At 32.3% G+C, this 27451-nt stretch overlaps 2 protein-coding genes across 2 annotated transcripts; one reads left to right on the forward strand and one right to left on the reverse strand.

The window, feature by feature from the left end:
• Positions 1 to 2742: 2742 nt before the first annotated feature.
• LOC143916442 (piercer of microtubule wall 2 protein) lies at positions 2743 to 3949 on the reverse strand. The gene is made up of 3 exons (XM_077437552.1): positions 3412 to 3949; positions 3057 to 3143; positions 2743 to 2965 (listed from the first exon to the last, which is right to left on the reverse strand). Exons 1-3 carry the CDS (start codon positions 3530 to 3532, stop codon positions 2841 to 2843), a joined length of 333 nt encoding a protein of 110 aa, XP_077293678.1. The 5' UTR covers positions 3533 to 3949; the 3' UTR covers positions 2743 to 2840.
• Positions 3950 to 5910: 1961 nt separating this feature from the next.
• LOC143910520 (uncharacterized) lies at positions 5911 to 27412 on the forward strand. Its single transcript, XM_077429028.1, has 15 exons — positions 5911 to 6201; positions 6278 to 6470; positions 6858 to 7019; positions 15832 to 15956; positions 18126 to 18251; positions 19347 to 19438; positions 19509 to 19602; positions 19696 to 19855; positions 19927 to 20098; positions 20169 to 20358; positions 20433 to 20540; positions 20648 to 20819; positions 20901 to 23935; positions 27061 to 27094; positions 27132 to 27412. The coding sequence occupies exons 1-15, from the start codon at positions 6013 to 6015 to the stop codon at positions 27410 to 27412; spliced, it is 5133 nt and encodes a 1710-aa protein (XP_077285154.1). The 5' UTR covers positions 5911 to 6012.
• Positions 27413 to 27451: the final 39 nt, after the last annotated feature.

Genomic DNA, 27451 nt, shown 5'->3' on the forward strand with positions numbered 1-27451 from the left:
ATTTAAAGTAGCCTTTCCTATTCCACAGACCTTAATTTTTTTATAAAAAGATAAATAAAGTACAAAGGTGCCCGAACTCCATTCCAGTGTGTTACATCACAAAAAAAGGCACTGTGTATATGTACATATGTTTCCAATATCTTTAAAAAACTAATAAGCATCTATCCCATAGCACACTTATGTATATGTACGTACCTACCTTCATTTATGGTAGGTATTTATGTTAATTTTCGTTTATTACTACAACTTGAAATCAAAATAGAATTTAAGAAATGAAAATTAATTGTAGACACAAATATACAAAGTACATATTTGTATTATTAAAAGCTTTTATTTTGAACTTTTAATTATTTAAACATTCTCGATTTTATACATATTTGGTAAATAAATCTGAACAATGTGCATTATTTGATTGTAAATGTACGGTAATAAAATTACAAATTTTAGCCAGACGACATTTTTTAAGCAAATCGAAATACTTTTTTTTGATCTGGTTCAATATTTGTTATAATATATATAGTTAACGATGAATTACTTAATACATATAAATATGTTAACTGTTTTTGAGCAACGCTTAGCGATGACATAAATGAAATGTTATTTCAATTGGATTTCATACAACGAAACTCATGTAATTCATAAATGTAAATTATACTCTTAATAAATTACATTTAAATTGATAATACATAGATAAATATATATCTTACTGACATTTTACATTAACATACAATAATTAATTGTAAGGAGATTTTGTAAAAGAATGGCTTTTTATATTTATTTTAAAGTTTTCATTATAAAATTTTGTTACTGATGTTTGGTAAAGGAAACTCGACTAATTGTGTGATACTTACAAACAATCATTTAAATTAGAATGATACTTTTAAAAGATATTCAGGTCTGGTTTAAGTTGTTAAAATAACATTTCAACACTCTTTTTATTGCTGCAATTCAAAATAAATTCCTCGCAATTTCTTTGAAATAATCATTAATACATACATTATTGTAATAATTCTAAATTTAAATAAAGATAGTAGGTAAGTTATTGTAATTCGTTTAAACCTGAATGAATTTAAAATCACCTATTCTAAAGTAATCGTACACCAATATGTTTCCAGAATACGCTTTATTCTCATAAATCTTGTTTGTTTGAAGTTATCATGAAAATAGTCGCATTTTTTAAAAGGGTAAATTATGTTTTGCTCCACTTGAATCAGCTCTTTCAATACACATACATACATATGTATATTGTTGATAATAAATCATATTTCGGTAAATAAGAGTTTGTTGTTAATATGTTTTAAACAAATGTGTGCTGTGTAGAAACATTAGCTTTCGTGTATTTTGATTTGATGCATTATTGCACTTATTAAATAAATGTTAAAAATTATACGTATATAATGTAATAAAAATATATTTGATAATAATATACAATGTTTTTATATATACGATACAAACACGAATCGTAGATGATTGATTGTATTGGAAATAAATAAAGTTAAAAGTCTTTATATGAATTTGAATACCTAATAAAATGTTGTCATGGAGCAGATCGACCATTCCTTGAACAGTTATAAGTTCTCATTTTGACACTTCTTGCCCGCTAATTTATCATATATAAAATACTTATCGTATAATGCATCAATATGTGATTTTACATATCGCAATTATTTGTAATTAAATGATTTACATAGCTTTTTTAAAATGGAGTATAATAGTCTTTATATTGTATTATCATCTATCATTATTTTGTATGCATATTTCTACATATGAATAGAAGAAAACTCACCTCATGACCAAATCTGGTACAAGATAAAGTATCGAAATGTATTGAAATTATGTATGTATTAATCATTTTTAACAACATAAAAACATGTATGTATTTATGTATTTATGTTTATGCATTAAAATGTTTGGAGTCGTGTTGATATTGAAAGACGGATATAATAATTGGTAAGGATTGGATTAGATTTATTGCAGTTAAATATTAATCAATAATTAATACAAGGTAACCAATATTGAAACCAACTAAGTAATATAAAAATAAATTATTGAAGAAATTATTTCAAAACACATAATTTGTCTTATACATATATAATACATTTGTCTTATAAAATATTATGTATTATAACTATCAGCTGATATTTTAACTGCAGATAAACTAATCCAACAAAGCCAAAATCTATTAAATAATTTGTAAGTTTTATAGATAAAACTTTTGAGATAAATTAATTGATACATAGATATATTGTACTTACTTAATAATACACAAAATATTAATAACATTTAATTAAGCTGTTGTTGTTGTTGCTATATAAAAAGTGTATCGCAAAATTGTTAGTGTTCGCCAATAGGACAGAAATGAGTCTCTGGGACAACGTTCAATTTTATTTTTTAAATTCAATGTGAATTCAAAAACGACCTTATAGAAACAAAATTTATTTACTTTTGAGAATATTTACACCACTGCCATCCTAAAATCAAACCTTTTTCATTCTGGATAATGATGTTAATCCATCCTCAATTAAGTGTTATATACATAATTATTAATGGCAATTATTAGATTATAATTTTTTTATATAAAAAGAGTTTAAAATTGATCTCAGACACTTACTTCTGTGCTTTTCATTATTATTATAATATCATTATGGTTATTATAACATTTCGGTTAATAAGTGAATGTTACATCATATTATATTCTATACAAATTATATATACATACAATATGAAATAAAATGCAATATTACAATACGAGTATCATTTAATTTGTTAAAAGTCCTACTACAATTAATAAAATAACAATAAGGAATAAAACTTTTCATACATTTAAGTAACCAAAATGATTATTTGTAACCAGGAGAATCCATTCTGGTGTTTAATGAGTGATTTCTATACATTCCAGCAGCGTAGAGATAACTACTGAATCTTTGTTGAGTCGGATAATATACAGATGGAACAGTGTGATTATCTGTATACATTAAAAAAATATAGCTTATTATTTATAAGACTTGTATTATCAAAGTTTTAAATTAAACATGTTATCACAACACAAATCTTACCGGGTGCATACCATCCATACTCTTTGGACGTGGTTCGATAAGAAGGATGTTGATTTTTATATTGAGAGCCATAACCAGTCAAACCTTCTATATATTTATATAATTTAAATATTAATGAAATTTTTGTTTAAAAACATTAACAAATTTTCAAATTGTTAACATATGTACATATATGTATGTACAATGTACATACGTACACACATAAAACAATTTTTATTAAATTATTTATAATTTACCTAATAATCTAATGATCTTTCGGCAATTATACGTTATATTCATTGTATTAAAATATAATACTTATAGATATTATGTATATATAATATGTATAACAAAAAGTAACTATTTTAGTACTTACGTTTTGTACATTCCCCATTTTCAATCCCATTGACTCTATTAGACATTGATTTTTCCAAATGAATCTTCACACTTTTTTTAGCTGAAGAATTTTGCATGTTATTATGACCATAATTTGACATTTGGAATGATCTACAAAAATGAATGAATAAATATGCAAACAGAACAAAGAAAATTGATACGAGTTGGCTACCCAATATCTCAATAAATATTGGGGTATGATCAAACAAAACTCGCTATACTAAAAGTTGCCACGGAAACGTGAAAATATTTTAGTTGTCGACATGGTTATGTACATAATGTACACTGTGAATAATTTAAAAATGAATTGCATGTAAAATTATTTACGTAACAATTAATGTTGTGTTTTAGTATTCCTGACTGAAAGTAAATGGTTTTAATTATGAAAATATAATTCTTATCTTAGGTAAGACGTTAATTTAAACAACTACAGGAAATACAATGCGATAATATACGGGTATTGTGTATGCGCTTTGAGCAAAATTAAGCTTTCGGAATTCTAGATAAAAGGTCTAAAATGGTTCATGTGGTTAAACGACAGCTGATATTCATATGACTCGTACAATTGTGGTCATTGACATAACACTTTTTGTAAACTAAGTGCTTAGTTAACAAAATTTCACTTATCATAAACATTTAATTGTTAAACAAAAAAAAAAAAAATTGAATTTGGAAAAAATGGTTTAGTTATACATAGTTAGTTGGTTGAAGGAAGACACTTAGGAAAAACGTACATGTTATCGCTTTCATCGCCTCTCAACCAATAGCATTTCATTTAGACACTAGAACATTGTACGTACGAAATGCTATTGGTCGAGATGGGGTGAAAGGGACAGCATGTACGTTTTACTTAAGTGTCTTCCTACCGCGGATGGACTATAACATACGTCAAAAGAAAACTACACATACATTATATATGTATGCATGTATATATATATATATATATATATATATATATATATATATATATATATATATATATATATATATATATATATATATATATATATATATATATATATATATATATATATAGATATAGATATATATATATATATAATATATATTTATATATATATATATATATATATATATATATATATATATATATATATATATATATATATATATATATATATATATATTTATATATATATATATATATATATATATATATATATATATATATATATATATATATATATTTATATATATATATATATATATATATATATATATATATATATATATATATATATATATAATATATATTTACACATACATTATATATGATATATGTATGTATGTATGTACATTGATAATAAAATAAACGGCTATAATTTTTTTAAATTTAAATTTTGTATTTAAAAGGTTTCTCATACAAATGAAATATATACATACGTATGTATTTATGTACATACATATATCAAATTATTTTCGTGTCCCGTAATAAGGAAGAGGAAATAAAGAAACGTATGAAATTAGAATAGAGTGCATTTGGGCTAGGTGATTTTTCCCCAAAAATAGATTTCGTGCAAGTCACTAAAATCTCGATCACGAAACATCTGGCACCCAAAAACTCCATCAATCGAAAGCCACCCACGCGAAATATTGTACTAATGAGAACTCGAGTGTTTATCGAGGTTTTAGTGACTTGAGCGATATCGCTTTTTGCAGAATAATCCGTTTACCGTGCATTTGGGCGAATGAATGCCGTTTTCAAATCTAAAATGCCAATATACAATCATACAATGTATGTATGTATGGAACTGATGAAAAAGATCTTCGATCAATTTTCCTTGCCAGTGATGACGTGAATGCGAAACTTGGGTATTGAACGCCAGAATGCAGCATAAGGTGAAATGCACTAAAATAAGTATGGAACCCTGTATGCTTGGCATCAAGAAGAAAGATAGAAAACGGAATACGTGGGTTAAAAGTATGACAACGGTGGTGGATCGTGGATGTAATGGTGAGAGTAAAGATATTGAAATAGCAATGGGCTGGTCACTCAGTTAGAATAACGAACGATAGATGGACGAAAGAAGTACTTGAATGTAAAAGGATATACGAAAGACAACAGGGGAGAATACATTTCCATCGTTGATCAAACCGCACAAAAAGGCAAAGTATCGAAGTGATTGGAAGACTGTAGGAAAATATACTTAATCGATTGCAAAGTGAAGTATAGAAGAGGCTAGTAAAAAAGTGTGGAATGAGATGGATGAGAGTTGCCCAAAACAAATACGAATAGAAGAATGTTGGAGAGGCCTTCATCCAGCAGTGCACGGCGAATAGCTTTAAATGATTTTAAATGTATAAAAAAATCTAATTTAAGCTTACGCTAAAAAGTTCAATGACCAAGTTTAAGGTAGAATCGAAGTCCACCACCGAAATAAGGACAAACATACAACATGACATCACCATATACCCGTATATATTCGAACATTCGATATGTGCGTTGTTATCAATGTGCACTGGTGTTTTTTTAATTATACCATAGAGTAACCAGTGGGTTCGTGCCAGAACACTTGAAATTAGTGCTATTGCGTTTACAGTACAAGTGTGCACATATCCCAATATGAAAAAGAACGAAATCAACCTGAAAGTCTTAAAAATCGAATACGACATTCCGAATATAATTCTTGACTGCAGTAAAACTGAAAAACTATGTCAAAATAAACACATCGCTTGTAAAAATTTAAATGTACGCAGTAATGTAATAGGCAATGTGAAAATTAAAAGGAAAATTCCTGATATAGTTCTAAAGGTTAGTATTTTGATCATTGGTTTATTTTATCTATACATACATTCATATTTTACATAATCTGCTATTGTCGTTGCAGAAAAAAAATACATCTTCACAACAAATGTTAATTGAACAATTGCTGTCTGAAATTTACGGTTGCGGCAGGAGAACTCCAGACTGCAACAGAACTAAATTTAGGTTTTCAGACAGCGAAAGATGTACTTCTGCATCCATAGGATACGATTACGGAGATTATTGCGGAATGAGAACGTCTGATCTTAACACATTATGTAAGCGTTTTCTTTACTTTTTAAAATATTCTTGGAGTGGAGCTCGCTTTGATTACACTGTTCTACAGATGACTCAAAATCTGTCAATTTCTTGTTTAAAATGAATATTGGGATCTATAGTCGGGTATTTTATCTTTCATTTGTATATATATATATATATATATATATATATATATATATATATATATATATATATATAAATATATATATATATATATATATATATATATATATATATATATATATATATATATATATATATTATATATATATATATATATATATATATATATATATATATATATATATATATATATATATACATATGTATGTACATATACATATACATACATATACATATGTATATAAAATTCGTTGTGTTTTTAGCCAATTCTGATTTAGTGGAGTTGATCAGACAATTGAAAAATAGGACATTGCAATTGGGTGGTCTTTTAGGCAAGCGATTGTGTCAAAGGGATTTGCTAAAGCGTCGTAGAAAAAGGATATGCAACATTTTGACGACTATCCTACGGAACGTTTACAAAGACGGTGAGTAATTTTATATTATTTCGTATAATCATATAATTTAATATTTTTTTCGAATTGTTGAAAATACTATCATATTAATATTATATCATATTAAAATATTATCATATTAATATTTTATGTATGTAAATATTTTTTTGGATTTGTATTGATCTGCATAATGTAAGCTGTAAATTAACTTCTCACTACTTTCGACGGCTACCGGTACATACATATTTATTTATTTATTTATTTACATATATACCAGGAAGGCCTTACAGGTAAATCCCAATGCGCCTTCCTGGCCAATTACAAATTACAAATAAAAATCCAGCATTTTTATTACAAGTCATTGAATCGCGAGACACTGAAAAACTCGCAAATTAACGAGACATCTATGAATTGTACATAAATTTTATCAATCAAACTTCAAATAGTGGTGACATAGTAGGTAAGAAGGATTTTTAGCCAATTTTTTTTCCAGGAACCGTTTCAAAAATGATATCAGAGAAAATTGGCAAACTCTGATAGGAAACGATCAACCTGGAATCACAAATCCAGGTGTGACCAACAGCATACTCTGAAAAATTCATTTTCATTCAGGGATTGAACCCGGCACCTTCTTGACGCTAAGCAGAAGCTTAACGACCGAGTTATGTATGCTGCTGGCTATGTAGATATATTAAAATAAATTCTTCCAAGGGGGAGGGGGGGCATGGCACTGATGACACCCCCGCTTGAATTTGACCATGCTTTGCGTTATACTATCGTTATCATTTTATCGAACTTAAATTTTAACAAACTAACCTCTTCGCAAGTGTGAAATATCTTCTGAGCTCGTTTGATAATTTTCATTAGCTTTATGATACGTCGGTTGACTGAACTATGAGAATATGTATATACATACATATGTGAGAATTTTCCGATGATTTACCAGTGTGTCAGACATAACGTTCAACACACTAATTTGTATCGTCCTTTTCACACTCCATTTTTCTCATCTTCATTACGAAAGACTTTCATAAATTTCAATGAGGCAACAAAAAGCGAGGCCCATTGTAATTATTATGATTTAGGTTAATTATGCCGAGTTGTACGTGCGTTAATTATTTTTGAATTTTTGCGTTAATTTACCTATATCACACTTGAATTTTTGTTCTGGGAATATGAACTCGATAACAATTACTTTATTTTAAATATGTGTACATATGTATGTGCAGGAATTTCGTGGATTATATTTATGCTAAATTTTACAACTTAATGTGTCAGGGAAAAGGCCAAAGGATCTTGAACCACAAGTCCAATCTCATAACGAGTGCTTAGCGTCCGAAGTTTAAAATAAATGGAACGTAATTTTTTTAATGTAGAAAAAAATTTTCTTGCTTAACATCTCGCCCTTTTGTTTTGAGAATATTTCAATTTTTATGGACGCAATGTAAGGTTATAACTGAAACAGACCTTAAGATAAAACGAGATCCAGAATTTCGATTAACGATTTTCAGTATTTTGTACATTTTGATTTTGTTTTTTAAATGCTTTCTATTATTACTAAATTATGTTCACAATACATCTTATATCTATTTTAATAGTTACTGATCATTTTCTATTTTACAATTTTAATTTAATTTTGTTGGTAATCATAGTATTATATTATTCTAATGTAATGTACAGCATGATAGGTAAAGGAGCTCAAAAACCTATTTACAATTCTTATAAATGCTCATAATACATCTAATACATAATATTAATTAAAGACTCTCTAAAGTCGATGATCTAAAGCAGATTGTGTTTAGGTAATCTGTGTTTATACCTGAAGGGTATAGACATTTTGTTGTAATCATCAAGACTCTCCACAAGTGTGTTAGTATGGTTATTAGTGATTCTGTCATAGAATCTACTGGTTAGTTTGTTGTCTGTAACTAACGGAATATTATTTATGGCATGCAGTGTTTTCAAGTTAGTATATATAAGTGTATTATCCATTATTTTTAGGGATTTATTTTGTATTATTTGGAGCTTGGAAAAGTTAGTATTCGAGGCGTTATTCCATACAGCTGAAGCATAGTTAATAATGGTAATATGTATGAGCGCGCGATATAATTTTATTTTATTTTGTGTTGATAAAGAACTATGGCGGTTAAATATTGGGTATATTGAGGATATACCTCTCATCGACTTGCATTTCGCTGCCTCAATGTGTGCCCATCTCATTCTTTTATCGAACGGTACTCCTAAATATTTTATTACTGACTGCCATTTCAGACTTTCTCCAGAGGGGATTTTCAGATCTGAACTAGGCTTATGCTTTATAACACTAAAGAATATGGCGTCTGTTTTGGTTTGATTAATTTGAATTTTCCACTTAGTGAAGTGTTCCGTAATTGTTTTAATTGCAAATTCAAGATTTTTACGAATGTCTGTTTTTTTGCTACTTATAAAGCAAGCGGTATCATCTGCATATAGGGCTATGTGACAGATTTTTGGATTAATTATGTCATTCATATACAGTAACGGTCAATGAAAAAGTGTCCACTTTCAAATTACGGTAAATGCAGGTATACTTTTTTTGGGGGCTGGTGATTTATGCAACGCCCTTTTATTTCATGAATATGATCCTTTGCTTTTATTTAAGTCAGCTTAGCCGTGACTTTCAGCTCATTCTCACCGTCCCCGTGATGTTTATTAAAATTATTCCAAATTATCCTAAACTGACCGCGGCGCAAAAAACTAAAAATTTCGGCTTTGGCTTTCAAACACGTCAGCTCCCGATCTATAGCTAGTCAGTTTGAATGCAACAAGATATCAGTGCTGAAATATATCAAGATTAAATCAAATCCTACACCTCCAGAACAAAACAAAGGTCCAGGAAGAACGAAAAAGACGATAATTGCTGAAGATCGACTTTTGAGGTGTTCCTGTATTCAGAACGCTTCAAAACTGCCGTGAATATCAGATCGGAGTTTATAGCGGCTGGCGGTTCTGAAATAAGCGTAGAAACAACGTGAAATCGCCTTCGTGAATGCCATTTCTTTGCAAGAAGACCAACAACAAATCCATTTCTCACCAAAAAAATGCGCCTACAGCGTCTAGAATGGACCAAAAAATATGAAAATTGGACACTAAATGATTGGCAGAATATGATCTTCTCGGATGAAAGTAAATTTATTCGGGTCCAATTAAATGCGGTGTATGAGACGCAGAACTGGGGAACGTCTAAGTGACGAATGCTTTTTTCCAACGGTAAAGTATCCTGCAGGATAGATAGTCTGGGGTCGTTCTTTTACTTTTGGGTAGGCCCGTTGGCTTTTATTGATGGAACGGTAAACGCCGAAGTTTACAAAAATATATTAACAATGAACCTGTTCCCATCTATTGAAATGCATTGCGCGTATAAAACACAAAGCATTTTCCAGGACGATTCTGCACCGTGTCATCCCACTAAATCGGTATTTTTATATATTTTTAAATACTTTATACCCTAGGTAATATTTTAAATGCAAAAATATTATACAGATTAAATGTTATGATATTTAGGTGAAAGACTTTATTAAAAAACATGGAATTTTTGGACTTTATTAAAAAACATGGAAGACGGTGGAGTGGCTGGGTAATAGTCCAGGCCTAAACCCAATTGAGAACTTATGGGGTATAATAGGGTTAAAATTGAATAGCAATAAGCCTATTTGTAAATACCAGCTTATTAAATTATTAGAAAAAGTGTGGTATGACGACATTACAGGCGATTGTTTAAAAATAATGGTGGAATCGATGCCTTCGAGAATGAGATAGGTGATATAAAATAAAGGAATGGTTGCACAGTATTAGATTAAGTGTTTGTAATGAGTATTATATATGGAGATATAATGTAAGTACATAAAAAAAAATAATAAATAAATAGATTTTATGCCAAAAAACATTTTTTTCTATAATACAACAAAATCTTTCAATAAACCCAGTTTTACAAAAACTTAAATAATATTAAGGCTCAAATGATATCAAATCATCAAAAATATATTTATGTAACACTTCTCATTCAAAATTGTTGGATAGAAATTCTTTATTACCAGATTCGTGTTTACTAGGCATAGATCTATAAGAAAAGTTATATGTCGTCTCTGAACCAAAAAAAAGTCGTCATTTGTCGAACAGTGTAATTGGCCGGGTTTTTTGGGCTTTTGTCGGGCTTAGGTATGGGAATTACGTAGGCTGTTTTCCAGTATTCTGGGAAATACCCGGTGAGTAAACATGCATTGAATATTTTAGATAATGAGACTAGGGCTTTAAATGGAAGTTGTGTGATTATGATGTTATTTATTGAAACTCGCCGATATGTGAGCTTATTAATTAATGTTTTCAATGCTGGATTTTTTGATATTTGTCAAATTTTACGGAGTTTATTTTTAATATTTATTAGATTTCCAACAAATTCAGTTATCTCTAGTTTGTGTTCAATGTATTGTATCTTATGTATGTGAAGGTGTTTGGATTGAGTTATTGATTCCGTCAGGTGTATTATGGAGCTGTCGATTTCTGTTTTGTGTATGAGTGTGGTTGATGTTAGAATAGTGTGGTCATTTATGTATGTACGATTTGAACTCTCGCCAGTTAGCTCTCCCGTAATCCCAACTGTGCTTGATGATTTCCTCTGTTTTCCCGTCAATTGAGAAGATTATTAGGAGGTGATCAGACGACAGGGCTTGAAGGGCATTTGACGTCGATATTTTTTGGGCAGTTTTTGACGAGGACAAGATCTAGTGTGGATGGTTGTGAGCTATTTGTGGGATAGTGTGTGTATGTATCCGGTTGAAGTAAGATTGTACGATCTGTTAGTTGAATGTATTTAAAAATAGATGTGCCTTGTTGGTCAGGGCTTACGCAACTCCATAATGAATGTTTGGCGATGGCAGTTAGTTCTAATTTTTTGAGTGGCGGTGTTATTACGCGAGATTGTTTTATTGAGGATTTTATAAAAAATGGCAACTCCCCCTCCATGCTGTTCTCGGTCTTCGCGATAACAGTTAAAGTTAGATAGGTTAATACGGATATGAGGTTTTAAGAAGGTCTCGGAGGTTAGAACTATGTCAACATAGTACTCACCGATCGCCAATTGTATTGTATTCTTAAGTCCACGAGCATTCCAAGCTAGAATGTTCAGGCGCCTCCCGTTAATCGAAGATATCGAGATATTCGACAAGCATGAGTGCCAGCTGTAGTTAGTCGGTGCAACCGCTGGCCTTGGCACGAATCTCCTGGAGGATCTTCAACATCTTCGCCATAGACGTCATGGAAGTTAGGTCTGATGTTGTTTAAATGATGGTATTGGTTGGTTAATGAGGTTTTTTGGGGATATTTGAAAGTGTAGGAGTTTTAATAGTTGGTAGCTTTGGGAATTTTTGATCGTTAACGACCGGGATATTTTGTAACGGGTAACATTAATAATATTCTTTTCGAAATCATTTTTGTTGCCATCTTTGACTTTGTTGTATTTGAATGTGCCATCGCTGAGTGTGTGGTTTATGGGTATGATCGTTTCTGGATTTACCGTGTATAACTTTGCCGTCGCGCACTTTGGCGTTTTCGAGTTTGTTTTTACGTCGCCGAGTTGACGCGTATCCTTATTGATACCTACTCCATACATATACAGTCACCGTCAATATTTCAGACTTTTTTAACACCGCCAAAGTATCTGATTAAACCCAACGAGTCCCCCCCCCTCCCCCCCTCCTTTCCCGCCACCCCGGAGGTCCCCCAAAAAGTAAAATGACAGGGGGCGCTAGCATCGGCCCGTTCGAGTGGCACGCGAACGAGACGGCGCGCTACGCAATCGCAGTGCGGCCGAATCAATACACATTCTGTTTTCTTGGCCAAGGCAGACCGCGAGCGGAGCCCGCTCGGACCGGAAGTGTATCGGCGGTTGGCGCCCCTGTCATCCGGCACCGGGCTTTCCACCGCGCGATAAGACATGGTGAGAGGGGGCGCGACTTCGGGGGCGGCGGCGCACGCCAGGCGCCTCCGGTAGCCGACCCGGGTGCCCCCGCTGCGCCCCCAAGCATTCCACCGCATGCACGACACCAGCCCATATGAGCGGCCTGCTCAACTCCCTCAAAAGCCTGGCCGGAGCCACCAAGCACAACTCCGGTGAGTTCCCCCTCTCCTACCGTGGAAAACTCCAAGGAAAATTAGCATTCCGCTCGTATGTGGAAATCGATTTTCCAGTTTGTTTACCCGACCGTCGAGCGAGCATGTGCATTGCAAATGCATTTCTGGATTAAATTTTTGTTACCGTTACTGTTTTTATCTCACCAAAGCGGATTTTAAAAATTCTATTGAGCAGATTTTATATCTATGGAAAAAAATACGTGTACATACATACATACATTGAAACTGTGTATGTATATATGTACACGTATATTGTATGTATGTATGTCGAGTTTGTCTGTGGAGACTTTTTTCAAAGAAATGAGTACACCTTCATGAGATAAAATATTATAGAAGGTATATTATTCGGGACATATAACATTATTTATTGTCTACGCATTTTATCTAATATTTTGACTGTCGAAATTTCCGATAAAACATTTGATGAAAACAATTAATTTGACATTCCTCGTAAATAAATTTTCCGATTTTTATATTTCTGTATGCAGAGCCTCTCCAAGAAAATGCGAGACTCAATACAACCGATAGTTTTAGTGCCCCGCTTTATAAAATACATTAAAAACCGCGGGGGAAAAACCTTTTTTTTAAATATATTATAAAAATGAAAGTATAAAGGCTTTTTACTAACGAAAGCTTTTCGTATTTTAGCACCAGCAAAATCAGATATTATTTCAGAATACTCCAAAGTATGTGCCATCTGAATGTATATACATATACATATGTATGTACATATACATATGTATATGTTCTGCGTACAAGTTATGTATTTTTTTCTGACAGAGTCTAAAATTGAGGCCCCTTATATTTTGACGCCCATAGTAGCTGCCTGTTTTGCCCCCCCCCCTTCCCCCTCATCTGATATGGTCTGTAAGTACATATGTACATATATACATATGTATATACATTTCTTGACGAGTAGCAATTGTGTTGCGGGTTACCCAATTGCCCACAGATCGTGGGATGCTGACTACTTTATATTTATTCGATTTTCTCGATCATAATGAGTACGCAGTATAGATGTCTAATTTTACCGGAAAGATTTGGGTGATCCTAAAATCCAGATTAGCCACTTCATTTCAGAATTCATCGATTTTTATCTGTCAATTTGTTGAGAAGACTCCAATTTGACCATCCCAAAGATCTAATAAAAATATACATATGCACATAAGTACATACGAGTATGTACATATGTATATTGATTCCGTTTTTAGCTTTGCATTTTGTACATACAACGTTATCGATCTGAAGTTTGATTACCACTCGTTCTGGAACTGATCCAAAAAGATTGATTTCATAAAGGGCTGTTTTACACTTCAACTGAAAAATATCAAAAGTTGTAATTCTTATTTATACAATTATGTATAGTCGGATCAAATTTTATTTTCATTTCCGTACTAAATTGTTTGTATTGAATTTTTCACGTCATTATCAGAGATCGGCGGAAAAGTTTATTTTGCCCAAAAAATGGTTCACTATTGTCAACATATTTTTTGCTCTCTCGCTTTGTAGAACAATAGTAATTGACAATAATGAACCATTTTTTTTGCATTAAAGAATCCTGGCCGCCGATCTCTGGTCATTATACATACACATGCTTTGTAACTATTATATGTATGTATGTATTTTGCGGTAAACGGGTTACATCTCAAATGTGAATCGCTAACATGATAATCGCCGCTTCTCGGCAGTTCTCCTGTGGCACGAAAATTCGTCGCACAGAAAATTGCTGTACAGAAAACGGTGCAAATGCTTTTTTTTATGAGACTTTTTACGTGAGGCAGTTTTGAGCAATATTTGGGCGACTTACTCTCCAATAGTATGTAACAGTGGCGTGCGGTAGAAATATCTCTGTTTTTATCGCACAGTCTTACTTACTTATGCGCGCGCCAGCAGAATACAGGGGGACACCTAGTCCCCTTGTATCCTACATGTGCACACGAAAGTAAAGCAGTGTAACAAAAGCAGGTAGATTTCTACAGCATACATCGTTAAATCTTTGTTGAAATTGAATCGAATTTAATTATTGTTACGAGGGATGTGTAATTTTCAAGATTAAATTTGTACAAATATTTATTTTTAATTGGATTTTCAACGCTCGCAAATTATAAGTTCGTGCTATCAAAATTTTCTTGTTTGAAAGTTTGTGCGCAAGATAAATTCATAGATATTCTAAATTATTACAAAATGAGTGATTTTTTTTCGTATTTTTTTTGCAGAAATCTTGAATGTATTCTAAATGAATACATTCAACTTTTGATGATTTTGTGAACGACAATTGATTTAAAAATATGGGTATATGCGATAACCAATAATTACGACTTTATTCGATTACGAAAATTATTTGTATGTACGTAATATCAGATATACATATTTATGTATGTATTTTGTTGCTGAAATAAAAAGTTGTTACAAATAACCTATTGTACAGAGAAGAATAGAAAGCTTCAATTTTCGCCAGATTAAAAGCCTATTCACAGAACTACAAAAGAGTCCTTCAGTTCAATTTCAATAAATAAATTTTATAAGGTTTCAAATGGATGAAATTGATCGCAATCAAGCAACTCTAAAATAGAATACTGATATTAATCTCGTATCACGTATAAACTATCGACATGAATCTTATTAAAAGTTCTATCAACATTAATATTATTTTATATAAATTTTCTTTATTTCATAGGAGACGAAGACATGAGGTTTTCGGTGTCTCCCCGTGGCGGTGCATGTGGCTGGAACGAATGGTTGAAAGCCATGAAACTTGTGGCCAGGCTACCAACAGGAATACCACCAGAGTTCAGGAAAAAGGTGCTTAAATTTTAATAACTATTATACATATAATTTTATTAATCATAAAAAATAGGCTGACTTTTTTATTCATTTTCCAAACCCGCGGCGTTCTTATTTCGAGGCTATTAATGCAATTAATTTTTCGGCATAAATTATTATTTGAATTTTCTGGAGGAAATCTGTATTTTGAGTTGACGTCACGTCTGTCTAGTTTTTCGCGTACGAATTGTATTAACTGAAGAACAGGGTGGAAATACGACCGTTGCGGGTCGTTTCTGAAATAAGTTGTTTCCCCTCCAAGCGCCAGGTATCGGTAACGACGTCGTTAAACGGGCGCCTTTACTACAACGCTTCTGAGCATTCGCCTAGGAGAGTTTCTTCACACACACCCTGTCAATTTTAAACGATTGATTGAATACTTATGATAATTTAATCATTTGATTCAAAGATACGATACATGTTACATATTTATTCTTTTTTGTTCAAAATCATTCATAATTATAAATTTTTCAATTTATTTATAAAATAATTTATAAAAAACCGGATTAGCATTCGTTCTAAAAATTACACTGCCCAACAAAAGAAAATTGAAGTTTCTTATTTATTTAACTAGTTTGAATTTCATGAAAGTTTTCGTTTAATACTGTTACGTAGGGGTGGGTGGAGGATCCAAGTAAAAGCCAACAGTCGTTTCACAGCATTTATTGATGATTCAGGAGATACACGTATTGCCAGTGCTCCGTCCAGAATGACATGATATCGCCTACGTACCGCCTTATAAGGGGTAGATCTCTCAGGACGTCTAATCTGTTTACCTACTGTATAGTCACGTATTCGGATATGTATTCCCACGGTATGAGAAGTGCAATCATTGTTTAGCTTTCATGCACTTAGCTTGTCGCTAATCCCTAAAACCACTTACACCGGTCTCACGGTCTCTCAGGACGTCTAATCTGTTTACCTACTGTATAGTCACGTATTCGGATATGTATTCCCACGGTATGAGAAGTGCAATCATTGTTTCATGCACTTAGCTTGTCGCTAATCCTTAAAACCCACTTATACCAGTCGCACGGTATGCATTTAGTTAATCCGTTAACAGATATCCGTTACAGATAATCTTTGAACGGTCACAGTCTCTGGGATTCTATTCGCTTAATCCGCGGCGTACGTTACAATACCAAGTAATAAATACAAGATGAAGTAGTAATTTACTCTTGTTCGAGTTTTCTTCCACTTTTTTCTACCTTTTAAAAATGTGTGCTCTTCACGTGATAATTCAAGTATTATATAATCCTTGAATTCGTGAACGAAAGTAGTAATTGTTTTTAAAACAATGTTTCATTATTTTATTTTGACCTTTTAAATTATTTTTATTTTCTTGATATGTAATGAGATAGTGATTTTAAGTAATAAAAAAATTTTGAACAAAATCCGACAGCTGAAAGTAGAACTTTTGTCTTGTGAACGTGTACGTACGTATGTTTAATTATAAAATTTTGTAGAGTGACCTTCTAAAATTCCTCAAATACATAGATAAAGTCATGGGTTGGTCACATCCGAATTTTTTTATTTGCAATGTTGTATTCAAAGAAAAGGTATTTTAAGAAAAATTTAAACAATAAAATTGGTGATAATTTGGGAATTTTCAATAGCCTTCGCCGTCAATATTTGAAAAATGTATTAAAGATCTACTCAAAGTACATTAAAATGCTTGATATCAATTATTCCCATTTGGGGTTATGTACATACAAATAAATATGAAATTCCATTAATTCGATATCCATTAATAGAAAATTTTGGGGAAATGAATTTTTCTTTTGTGTTTCAAAAATAAACAGTTCAATAATTAATATTATGCATGTACTCGAAAATGTTCTATACCAATATAGACTTTATCGGTATTTCCTCACTTTTGCTGTCGCAACGAAGCGAATCAATGCTTTCGAGAGTGGTTTTTTTTTAATCAAGTTCTAAGGCTGCCTGAAGCCTGAGGTCAAGTACGAAATCCCACCTCCTTCATTTAGGGCATATGGGTAGACTACAAGAGATCGCTTTATATTTTTAAATCGGTACCAATTCATATCATATCTTATTGTAATGTTTATGCATGCTTTTATTATGTTATTTATGTACGTAGATATATGTATATATATATATATATATATACATACATTTTTGTTACAGTTGTGGTTAACATTGGCCGAGCAACATCTAAAAGTGAAAGGAGTGGATTGGACGAAAGCTGAAAAAACATGCTTCAGTGAGTGGACCAACCCCGACGACACGGAACTGGGCGTGCAAATAGTCAAGGTAACCATTTCAGATTGGTTTAAAATCCCAAGACATGCACAATCCAAACAAATGGAACTCCTGAAAGCTCTCGAAATTTTAAGGCCACGATTTCTGTACAACACAATCAATTGAGATTCAAGTACCTACACAATATCTATTAAGATTCGAGTATATATGTGTATATATATATATATATATATATATATATATATATATATATATATATATATAAATATATATATATATATATATATATATATATATATATATATATATATATATAAATATATATATATATATATATATATATATATATATATATATGTATATATATATATGTATATATATATATATATATATATATATATATATATATATATACATATACAAGGTATATATATATATATATATATATATATATATATATATATATATATATATATATATATATATATATATATATATATATATATATATATACATATATATATATATATATATATATATATATATATATATATATATATATATATATATATATATATATATATATATATATATATATATATATACATTAAGGCCACGATTTCTGTACAACACAATCAATTGAGATTCAAGTACCTACACAATATCTATTCAATATCAATACTATACTTTAACAAAAATAACTTTCTAACAATCTTGTTTGAAATCGTATTCCGGTACAATAGAATTTGCTTCATAAGCTTACACAGCATACACGTCCTAATTGAAATTCATCTGCTGTACATATAATAAATATGCAAAGCTAATACGAAGCAAGACCAAATTAAAAGTTTTTACTTATATGTTATTCATCGAATTTTATTTCAAATTATGTACATACATATGTATGTATTATATGTATATAAAGCCTACGCAAGTTAAGCAATTTTTTCGCGTATAAATTAATTACGATTGAAAAGCCTCTGAAAGTTTTGCGAAGCGAAATCTATGTACATATATACGACAAATGCTTTTGAGATATTTAATTTTTTTAATTTGATAATAACCGGCTTGAAACTTGAAAGTTCGCTTAAAATTTTTTTATCGTTTCAGAAAGCCAGTAATTTAGTAAATTAATAATAATTTTAGGATTTACATCGAACGGGATGTTCCCTGTTTTGTGGAGCGGAAGGAAGAGAAAATCAAGCAGTCCTGAAGCGAGTCCTTTTAGCATATGCGAGGTCAATTCCCTTAACAATTTTTGCATTGGTTATTTTTTAATCAGTTAATACAAATTTTGAAAGATTTTAGATGGAACAAAGCTGTTGGATACTGTCAGGGATTCAACATGCTAGCTGCACTCATCCTAGAAGTTATGGATAGATCCGAAAGCGATTCGTTGAAGGTATAATATAATGCATATTCAAATCCCATGGCGATACATATGTACATACACTCAGGTTTGTTAAAAAAAAACTACTCCATATTAAAATTTTAGGTGATGATCTATCTAATTGAAGCAGTACTTCCGGAGAGCTATTTCGCTAATAATCTTAGAGGACTATCAGTAGACATGGCTGTGTTTAGGGATTTGCTCAAATTGCGCTTACCAAGACTTTCATCTCATTTAGATAAACTTCAAAAAGGGGCAGCTGACGGTATTCTTGACCACACTCGATATTTAATTTATTATTTATTAAATATGATTTAATTTCTTAATTTTGTATAGGAAGTTCATATGAACCACCTTTAACAAACGTTTTCACAATGCAGTGGTTCCTAACACTGTTTTGTAACTGCCTTCCAAGAGCTACAGTACTCAGAGTATGGGATTTGATATTTTTAGAAGGGGATGAAGTTCTTTTAACTACTGCTCTGGCAATATGGGACACTTTGCAAGAGTGAGAGCCGTCTTATTATCTTCAATATCTTAGTATAATTTGTTTTATTTAAAGAGATTTTGTATTTTAGTCGTATATTAGTAGTTGAATCAGCTGATGAATTCTATTCTGTAATGGGTGAATTAGCAAGGCAAACTTTGGAAGCTCCTCCTAGTAGTACTGAAATACTATTGACGAGAGCAGCACAGCTAGGACCAGTTCCTGAATTACCCCGTCTACGTGATAAGCATAGATACAATATAACACCTTGGGCACAATCTGTGAGATTAGTTGCAAATAAAATGTTTTTCATTGCCTAATTAAATGCTAAATTTATTTATTAAAAAAATTTCAGGTCCAATCAGCTGCCAAAAAAGGACTTCGCCTCTTTTATTCTGAAGATGAAACTGATTCCAGTGATGAAGGAGATAAATTAGCCATTACCACTGCATATGGATTTCAGGTTAAATAATATTGCTTAATCAATGAAATGTAATCATAAAATATTGTTTCATCAATGAAAGATACACTAATGTAACATTAATATTATATTTATGGTTGCACATGTAGGCTGGAAATCGCGGTCGAAGTGCATTAGTGGCAGCAGGTGTATTTGGACATCCGGATAGGGAAAGATTAGCACTTGATATATCAGCTTTAAAACAACAATATGCACGTCTTAGAGAAAGACAAAGACAAGCGCATATAATATTAGCAGCAGCTTGTGCAAGACAACCATCTGGTATTAATTAGGCCTTGCTATTATGTGAAGCTTGTGCTTTCAAATCAAGATTTTTTCAAGTTTATTACCCGTATTTTTCAGTTGGAGTATCTAGTGGACCTGGACCAATATCAGTAAATCATTTACTTTTGGGTAAAAGTGCTATAGTCAGTACTAGAGGTAGACGTTTGGGTCCCCCTCAAGGATCTATACCACCTTCGAGGATCAAAACTCCAAAAAATTCTTCAAAAACTTCTCCAACAACTCATCTTAAAAACGAAACACTTAGTTGGAAAGAAGAAAACACTAAGAAAGGACTCAATAGAAGGGAATCTATCAAGTGGAGAGATATCAAGCAATCGTCATTGGAAGGTGAAGAAATTTACGAAGAGCCTGAAGAGGACGGCAAAGTAGTTTCACAAATGGAAATAAATGAAATCTTGCAAACTTCGATGAGGAGCAGAAGAAAAAGTGAATCGTCGTCTTACAGCGAATGTTCTGAATCGAGTACGTCAACCAGTTTGTGCGACGAACCTAACAGAATGAGCGATTTCGATTCAGAGCCGGCTAGCGTTAGTGACAATGTCGTATATGCCACTGATAGTGATATCATTAGTGGCGAAACCGACAGTGATAAACTGAAAAACAGTATTTTAGTTTCAAAAAATGATAGGGAAAAAATTGAAGTGCCGAACACTAACGATAATGACGAAGAGTTCGGAAATTACGTACAGGAGTTTGAAGAACTTTTAGATAGAACAAACGATCTTGACGTGGTGAAAAAGGACGATTCTACTACTCCTCCAGTGAAAGAAAAAGTTTTGTGTCAGGATGAAAATATTGAAAAAACTTATTCTTTAACTGCAGAGGCTGAAACTAAATTTGTTGAATTTGTAGATTCCAGCAGAGGTGAACCACTAAGAAATTACTTAGATGAATTCAGGAAAGCTGATGTCAAACAAGAAAAAATCCCCGATGTTGTAGAATCCCCTACGTCCATTTTTAACGAAACTATCCCTAGTTCAATAGAAGACGAAAAATTAGACAAAACGGAAGATTTTAAAAATGCTGACAGCTTGAGTTTGCAAGACATCTCCGAAATATCTCAAAATACCGATGTTAATAAAAATTCAGACGGCATTGATGCATCCAGTGCAAAGCCTTTCGTATTCCCCGATTATCACCCTACTAGTTGTGAACGATCCATAAGCAGTTCCATCAGCTCCATCAGTCCAATTTTAAAATGCATATCGGGGGGAGGGCTTGAAGATTCTCCGTCTTATATGTGCTATAAAAGTCCGACTCGAGCAGACTCCGAACATGGTAGTGATTTCAGCGAAGATGAAAAACCGATCGTTTTGAAAATCGATAAATACTTTGAGCATAGTCCGGAATTCTTCGGAGCTAGAAAGTTTGGAATTTATGTGAGCTCGGACGAAGAAGATGAACCGAGAATGTCTAGAGTAAAACCAGTATATTCTCCCTTAGTATCAAAAAATACAGGAAATATCGTATCAATGACAAATGAGAGAGAAAAAATGACTGAATTGCTTAAAACTGATGATTTTATCGAAACTAATAAAGCTACTGGTAAAATAACAGATGCTTCACCCGGAAAAGCTATTCCATTTGAGAAAATTCTTGAAGATACATTGGAATGTACTTTACAGCTAGCTTTGGACAAAAAAATCGTTGAACATAATGTTTCGAATTTTAAGCGATCTCCAAGTGCTGAAGAAACTACTAAAGTTTCAGAAGATGCGATTAAGCCTGCGTTTGAATTTACTAGACTTAACGTTTTGGAAAAAACCAAAAGTGAAGATCTCCCTCGAGACCCAAAGCGTCCATTTTCTTTGTTGGACGACGAGATCGATGCAATTAGATTGCAGTCTGGTAGAAGAAACAGTGAAAGAGCTCTTAAAATAATTCAAGAGAATTCTAAAATTTTACACAGAATTTTAGTAAATCAAGTAAATAAAAGTAACGTGCGTGACTGCCTTGAAGAGGAATTAAGTGAGAATGCCGGTGATGATACCAGTCAAAAAGGAAAAAACCCAAAAGAGTTAAGTCTATTTCACTATAAAACTCAAAGGACACTCTCATCGCCTAGATCTGCAAGTCTAGATGATAACTGGCCTAGAAAAAAAGCTTTTGATAACGTGCCGGACTATATTCCTAGTGAAGTTGGCAAGAATAATATCAAATTAACGATAAGATCACCTTTAATCCCTAGTAAAAGCATATACGATAATTCTCTAATAAAGACTCCTATAAAGACTCCTATATCTGATCTAAAATCTCCAAATAACTCGAGCCAAAAATTTGATATCATAACAGATAAGAAAGAAAAAATCTCAGAAGCGTCTGATGAAAATAAAACTGACATGTTTGGTTGGGAAAATAAAGGATTCAGCGCCAATCAACGTTTATCTAGCTTGAAAAATGAATTAACATCTCCACACAAGTCCTACTGTCATGATATCACGTCAAAATATATAGAAAACAAGGGAGTTTTTGGATACAATATCAAAGAAAAGGCAGATTGTGAAAAATCATCGAACAATTTTAAAGTGTCGACCTCAATTGACAGGATAATATCTTCATTAGATGAAGTCGAACTCCATTTGAATCCCTTGAACTACCAGGTATCAACAACGTCTTCTGACGTTGAAAAGAACTCCACTTTGACCGCAGTAAGTGACGCTGTAACGGTACCTATCGATTATTCCAATCAAGATTTCACTGACTCCTGGAAAATAGAGAACAACAATAGTCTTAGTGATTCATACAACTTATCCTCCCCGTATAAATTCACATACAGATCTACGGAAAACTCTGGATACATAGATGGTGCTATGAAGCATCTGCAAAAGTTTACAGATTCGCCTCTGTCTCGAGTTAGCGATACTTTTTCGAGAGTTACGGAATGTTCGCCGCTGGATAACGTGAGAATCGATAGTTTGAAGTTTGAAAATAGTCAGTCCAGTGACCTTTGCATCGTTTCGTCTTCTATGAGCTTCTCCTTTGATCCTTCCGTTGATGAGCAACCCTCGTCAAAGCCTACAACCTTCAACTCCAGCGATACCTTATGCCAATTGACGTCGTTGGATCAAGTATCTACACCGATCAGTCCCAAGGTAAATAATATGGGTCTCTAGCTATTACGTATATTCATTGTCAATTCAAATAAGTAACCAAATTTATTATTTATTTTTAGTAATGAAATCTCCAGAATTTCGAGAAAATAAAAATAAAAGTATGATTTTTGTCATCCAACCAATTCGATAAAAATATATTCTACATACATACATACACATATATAGATATTATGTATATGTACATACATACATATATTTCAAGAGCATTTGAATAGGCATAATTAAAAAAAAACAGTTAATATTGGGATCATATTTTTGGCACGGCTGTAAAATAAATTACACGAAAAATGTTAAAACGACATTTAATATCAAATTAACATCTCTAAAATAGCTTGCACGACAGAATCGGCGTTAGCCCGGCAAATCAAACGTCAAACGGGTTGCCAGTAACCAAAATAAAATTTGATGTTTCAGTAAAATCATAACCAGTTACATTTTCACTGGGTAATCGAACTATCTTAGCAGCCAAAACTTATTTATTTAAGGGTTAGGTAAGGTTAAGTTAAGTTAGAATTGGCCCTATTCATTTACGATTAGGTTGTTAGGGTCGATATTTATTATTTTCAAATCTTATTTTTATTACTGGCAACCCATTTGACGTTTGATTTTCAGGGCGAAAATTGAATCTGCCGTGCGAGCTATTTCAGAAAGGGGCACTCTTTTTATTTGCAGGATGAAATGTTTTAGAGATGAGCATTCGCATATAATGTCGTGATAAATACCTAGCTTGTCTGGAAATAGGGCTATTTTGCCGGGCCGATAAACGGTACCACTTTTTATTTAACCATTTTCACTTTCATAACAATAATTTACACTCTTTATAATGGTACCCGTACAATGGGCCGACAGATGGTACCTGTTAATATTTAACTCATTTTATTTTATAATATACGAACGTAGTATGTATTTTCCTTGAAAGATATACATATGTATGTATGTACATATTACACTTAAATATTTTAAAAACCATATATGTACAGTATTTTTCAAACTTTGGTGCGGTTTCTTGAATACGTACGCGTACACGTACAATCAGTCGTCCCTGTAGTCCCACTCTCAGTACCTGTAGCGTACGTACGCTCAAGGCGCTATTCCACCAAATACGTTGACGCAGACGTCAACGTATTTGGCAGACGTCAATATGTTTTTGCCCATACGAATGCACATACGTCGCGTTGACGTATGTTATGTCGCGGTCGTCAGTTACGATACGTCTGCGTCAACGTATTCGGTGGAATGGCGGCTTCAGTATCTATAGCAGCGGTTCCCAAACTTTTTTGACTCGCGTACCACTTGGTAGTACATAGCGCTAAATTGTACCACCTAAATTTGAATTTTGTTTTTGCAAGTGTAATTACATATATAGTTTGTGGAAAAATTTATTTGCTATTTTGTCGTACTTCTATTATTGATTTATTATTTTGTGTTTTAATAAAAACACAAAATAATAAATCAAATCGTTCAAAGTATATACATATATAATATATTTTCTTTTCATTAATTAAATCTCCTTTCAAGATACATTTAATGAGATCCTTGAGCTTGTTTCAAGGAACATAGTTTTTTAAAATTTCGTTCAAATGATGCGAGATGTACCCATAAGTCTGGATCTGCATTCAATTTATTTCTATATTTGTATTTTATTAAAATATATGAAGAAAAACCTTTCTCAACCAGTTCAGTGCTAGTAAACAGCGACAGAAATTTTAGCGCTGTAACAGAATGCTGTTCATATTCTTCACTAACCTAGCCAAAATTTAATAACCTTTTTTTATTTTGAATTCAGTTTTAAATTTGAAATTTCAATCAAGTTCTCCTTTTCTTTGATTGATAATTACGTAGCTGACCGAAAATGTTCATTATCAAAGGGGTTTAAAATCTAATTGTTTCCTTCTTAAGGTTTGGGGAAGCACTGCGTAACAGACGATTTCAGCCCTATTAAATGTTCAATTATTTTTTCACGTATATCCCGAGACCAGTGGCGTAGCCAGGATTTTGTCAAGGGGGGGGGTTTTGACAGGAAAAAAGGCAAGATAATTTATATTTAGTTAATATAAAATCACAACATATAAAAATAAAGTAAATACGCAATTAACATAAGGTATGAAACGGTCTCCGTGACGAGACAGAGTGTTAAATGACAGAAAACGTAAATATCGGAAGGCAAAGATCGAAAATCGAAAGATCTTAAGTGATTTTCACTAGTACTTATATATTGCCACCACATTTCCAACTCTCCAGTTAGAGTGCAAGGCCCACAAAATATATCTTGGTAGTAAATTTCTCCCGAAGTCTTTATCTTATTTTTTAAAACACTTGATGGTTGAAAGCTTTTTCCAAACATTGGAAATTTTCAAGTATATGTTTATGTCCTAAAAATCTGTCATGGATTCGGGATAAAAAACTATCCAAAAATGGTACAAACGATCAATTGCGACAGGAGTGGGATATTTTGCCGCCGACTGCACTCCGCCAAGGGGGGGGGGGTCCAGACCCCTTGAACCCCCCCCCCCTTCGCTACGCCACTGCCCGAGACATACTAATCTTGTTTTCAGATAAGAAATTATATAAAGTTTCAAATACTTCAGTTTGATCATTTTCGATACATAGATTACAAAAATCTAATTTTCTAATCATACTTTCAATTTTATCTGCAACATTAAAGATCATTATCGAGATGTTCTCAGGTGTCAAATTCAAGTTATTTATTTATTGGATCGCTAACGTGGTAAATTTAAAAATGCAGTCCAAAATCCACGCCGGGTCAGAAGAAAACGTATCGATTGCCAGATTTTCGATCATCGACTGTACATATTGACGTCGACTGTGATTAATTTAGTTAATGTTTATTAATTATATAAAAAAATATTTTTATTTTTACTATCGTAAATCCTGCATGTCCGCCATTACTGTCCGCGTACCACCAACCATCAACCGCGTACCACAGGTTGGGAGCCGCTGATCTATAGGTATACGTACATATGTGTGTACGTTCGCATACTATTAAAAAACCGCATTTATGTTTGAAAAAGCAGTATATTGAAAAAAGCAGTATTTAAATCAGTATTTTCATTTCCAATAGTAAATTGTTATTTAATTTTTAGGTAACTTCCTATCCGTCGATCAAAGACTTCACAGGTGTATCTCAAAAAGATCTTTCACTGGAGCTTGACAGGTGTATCTCAAAAAGATCTTTCACTGGAGCTTGACAAATTCAGACTCACCTCTTCTGATTTATCCTCAACCCAAGGTTCGTTGACCGATCCAGAATCGACATGCATCAGTTCGTTGAGAACTCCTACGAGCCCTGCGACAAATCAAGATAAAAGTCGACCATTGAAAAGCCCTGAAAAACTATTCAATCCGTTTCCGGCGCGACTTTCAATGAGACATCCCAAAGAATTGGGGTTACGCTTGGGACTATACAAAGACTCTCAAAAATCACCGTCTAAATGAAAAGTTGCACATTTTATACATACATTTTATTATATTAAT

The sequence above is a fragment of the Arctopsyche grandis genome, chromosome 1 (genome assembly GCF_051622035.1).
Source record: "Arctopsyche grandis isolate Sample6627 chromosome 1, ASM5162203v2, whole genome shotgun sequence".
NCBI classification, from domain to species: domain Eukaryota; kingdom Metazoa; phylum Arthropoda; class Insecta; order Trichoptera; family Hydropsychidae; genus Arctopsyche; species Arctopsyche grandis.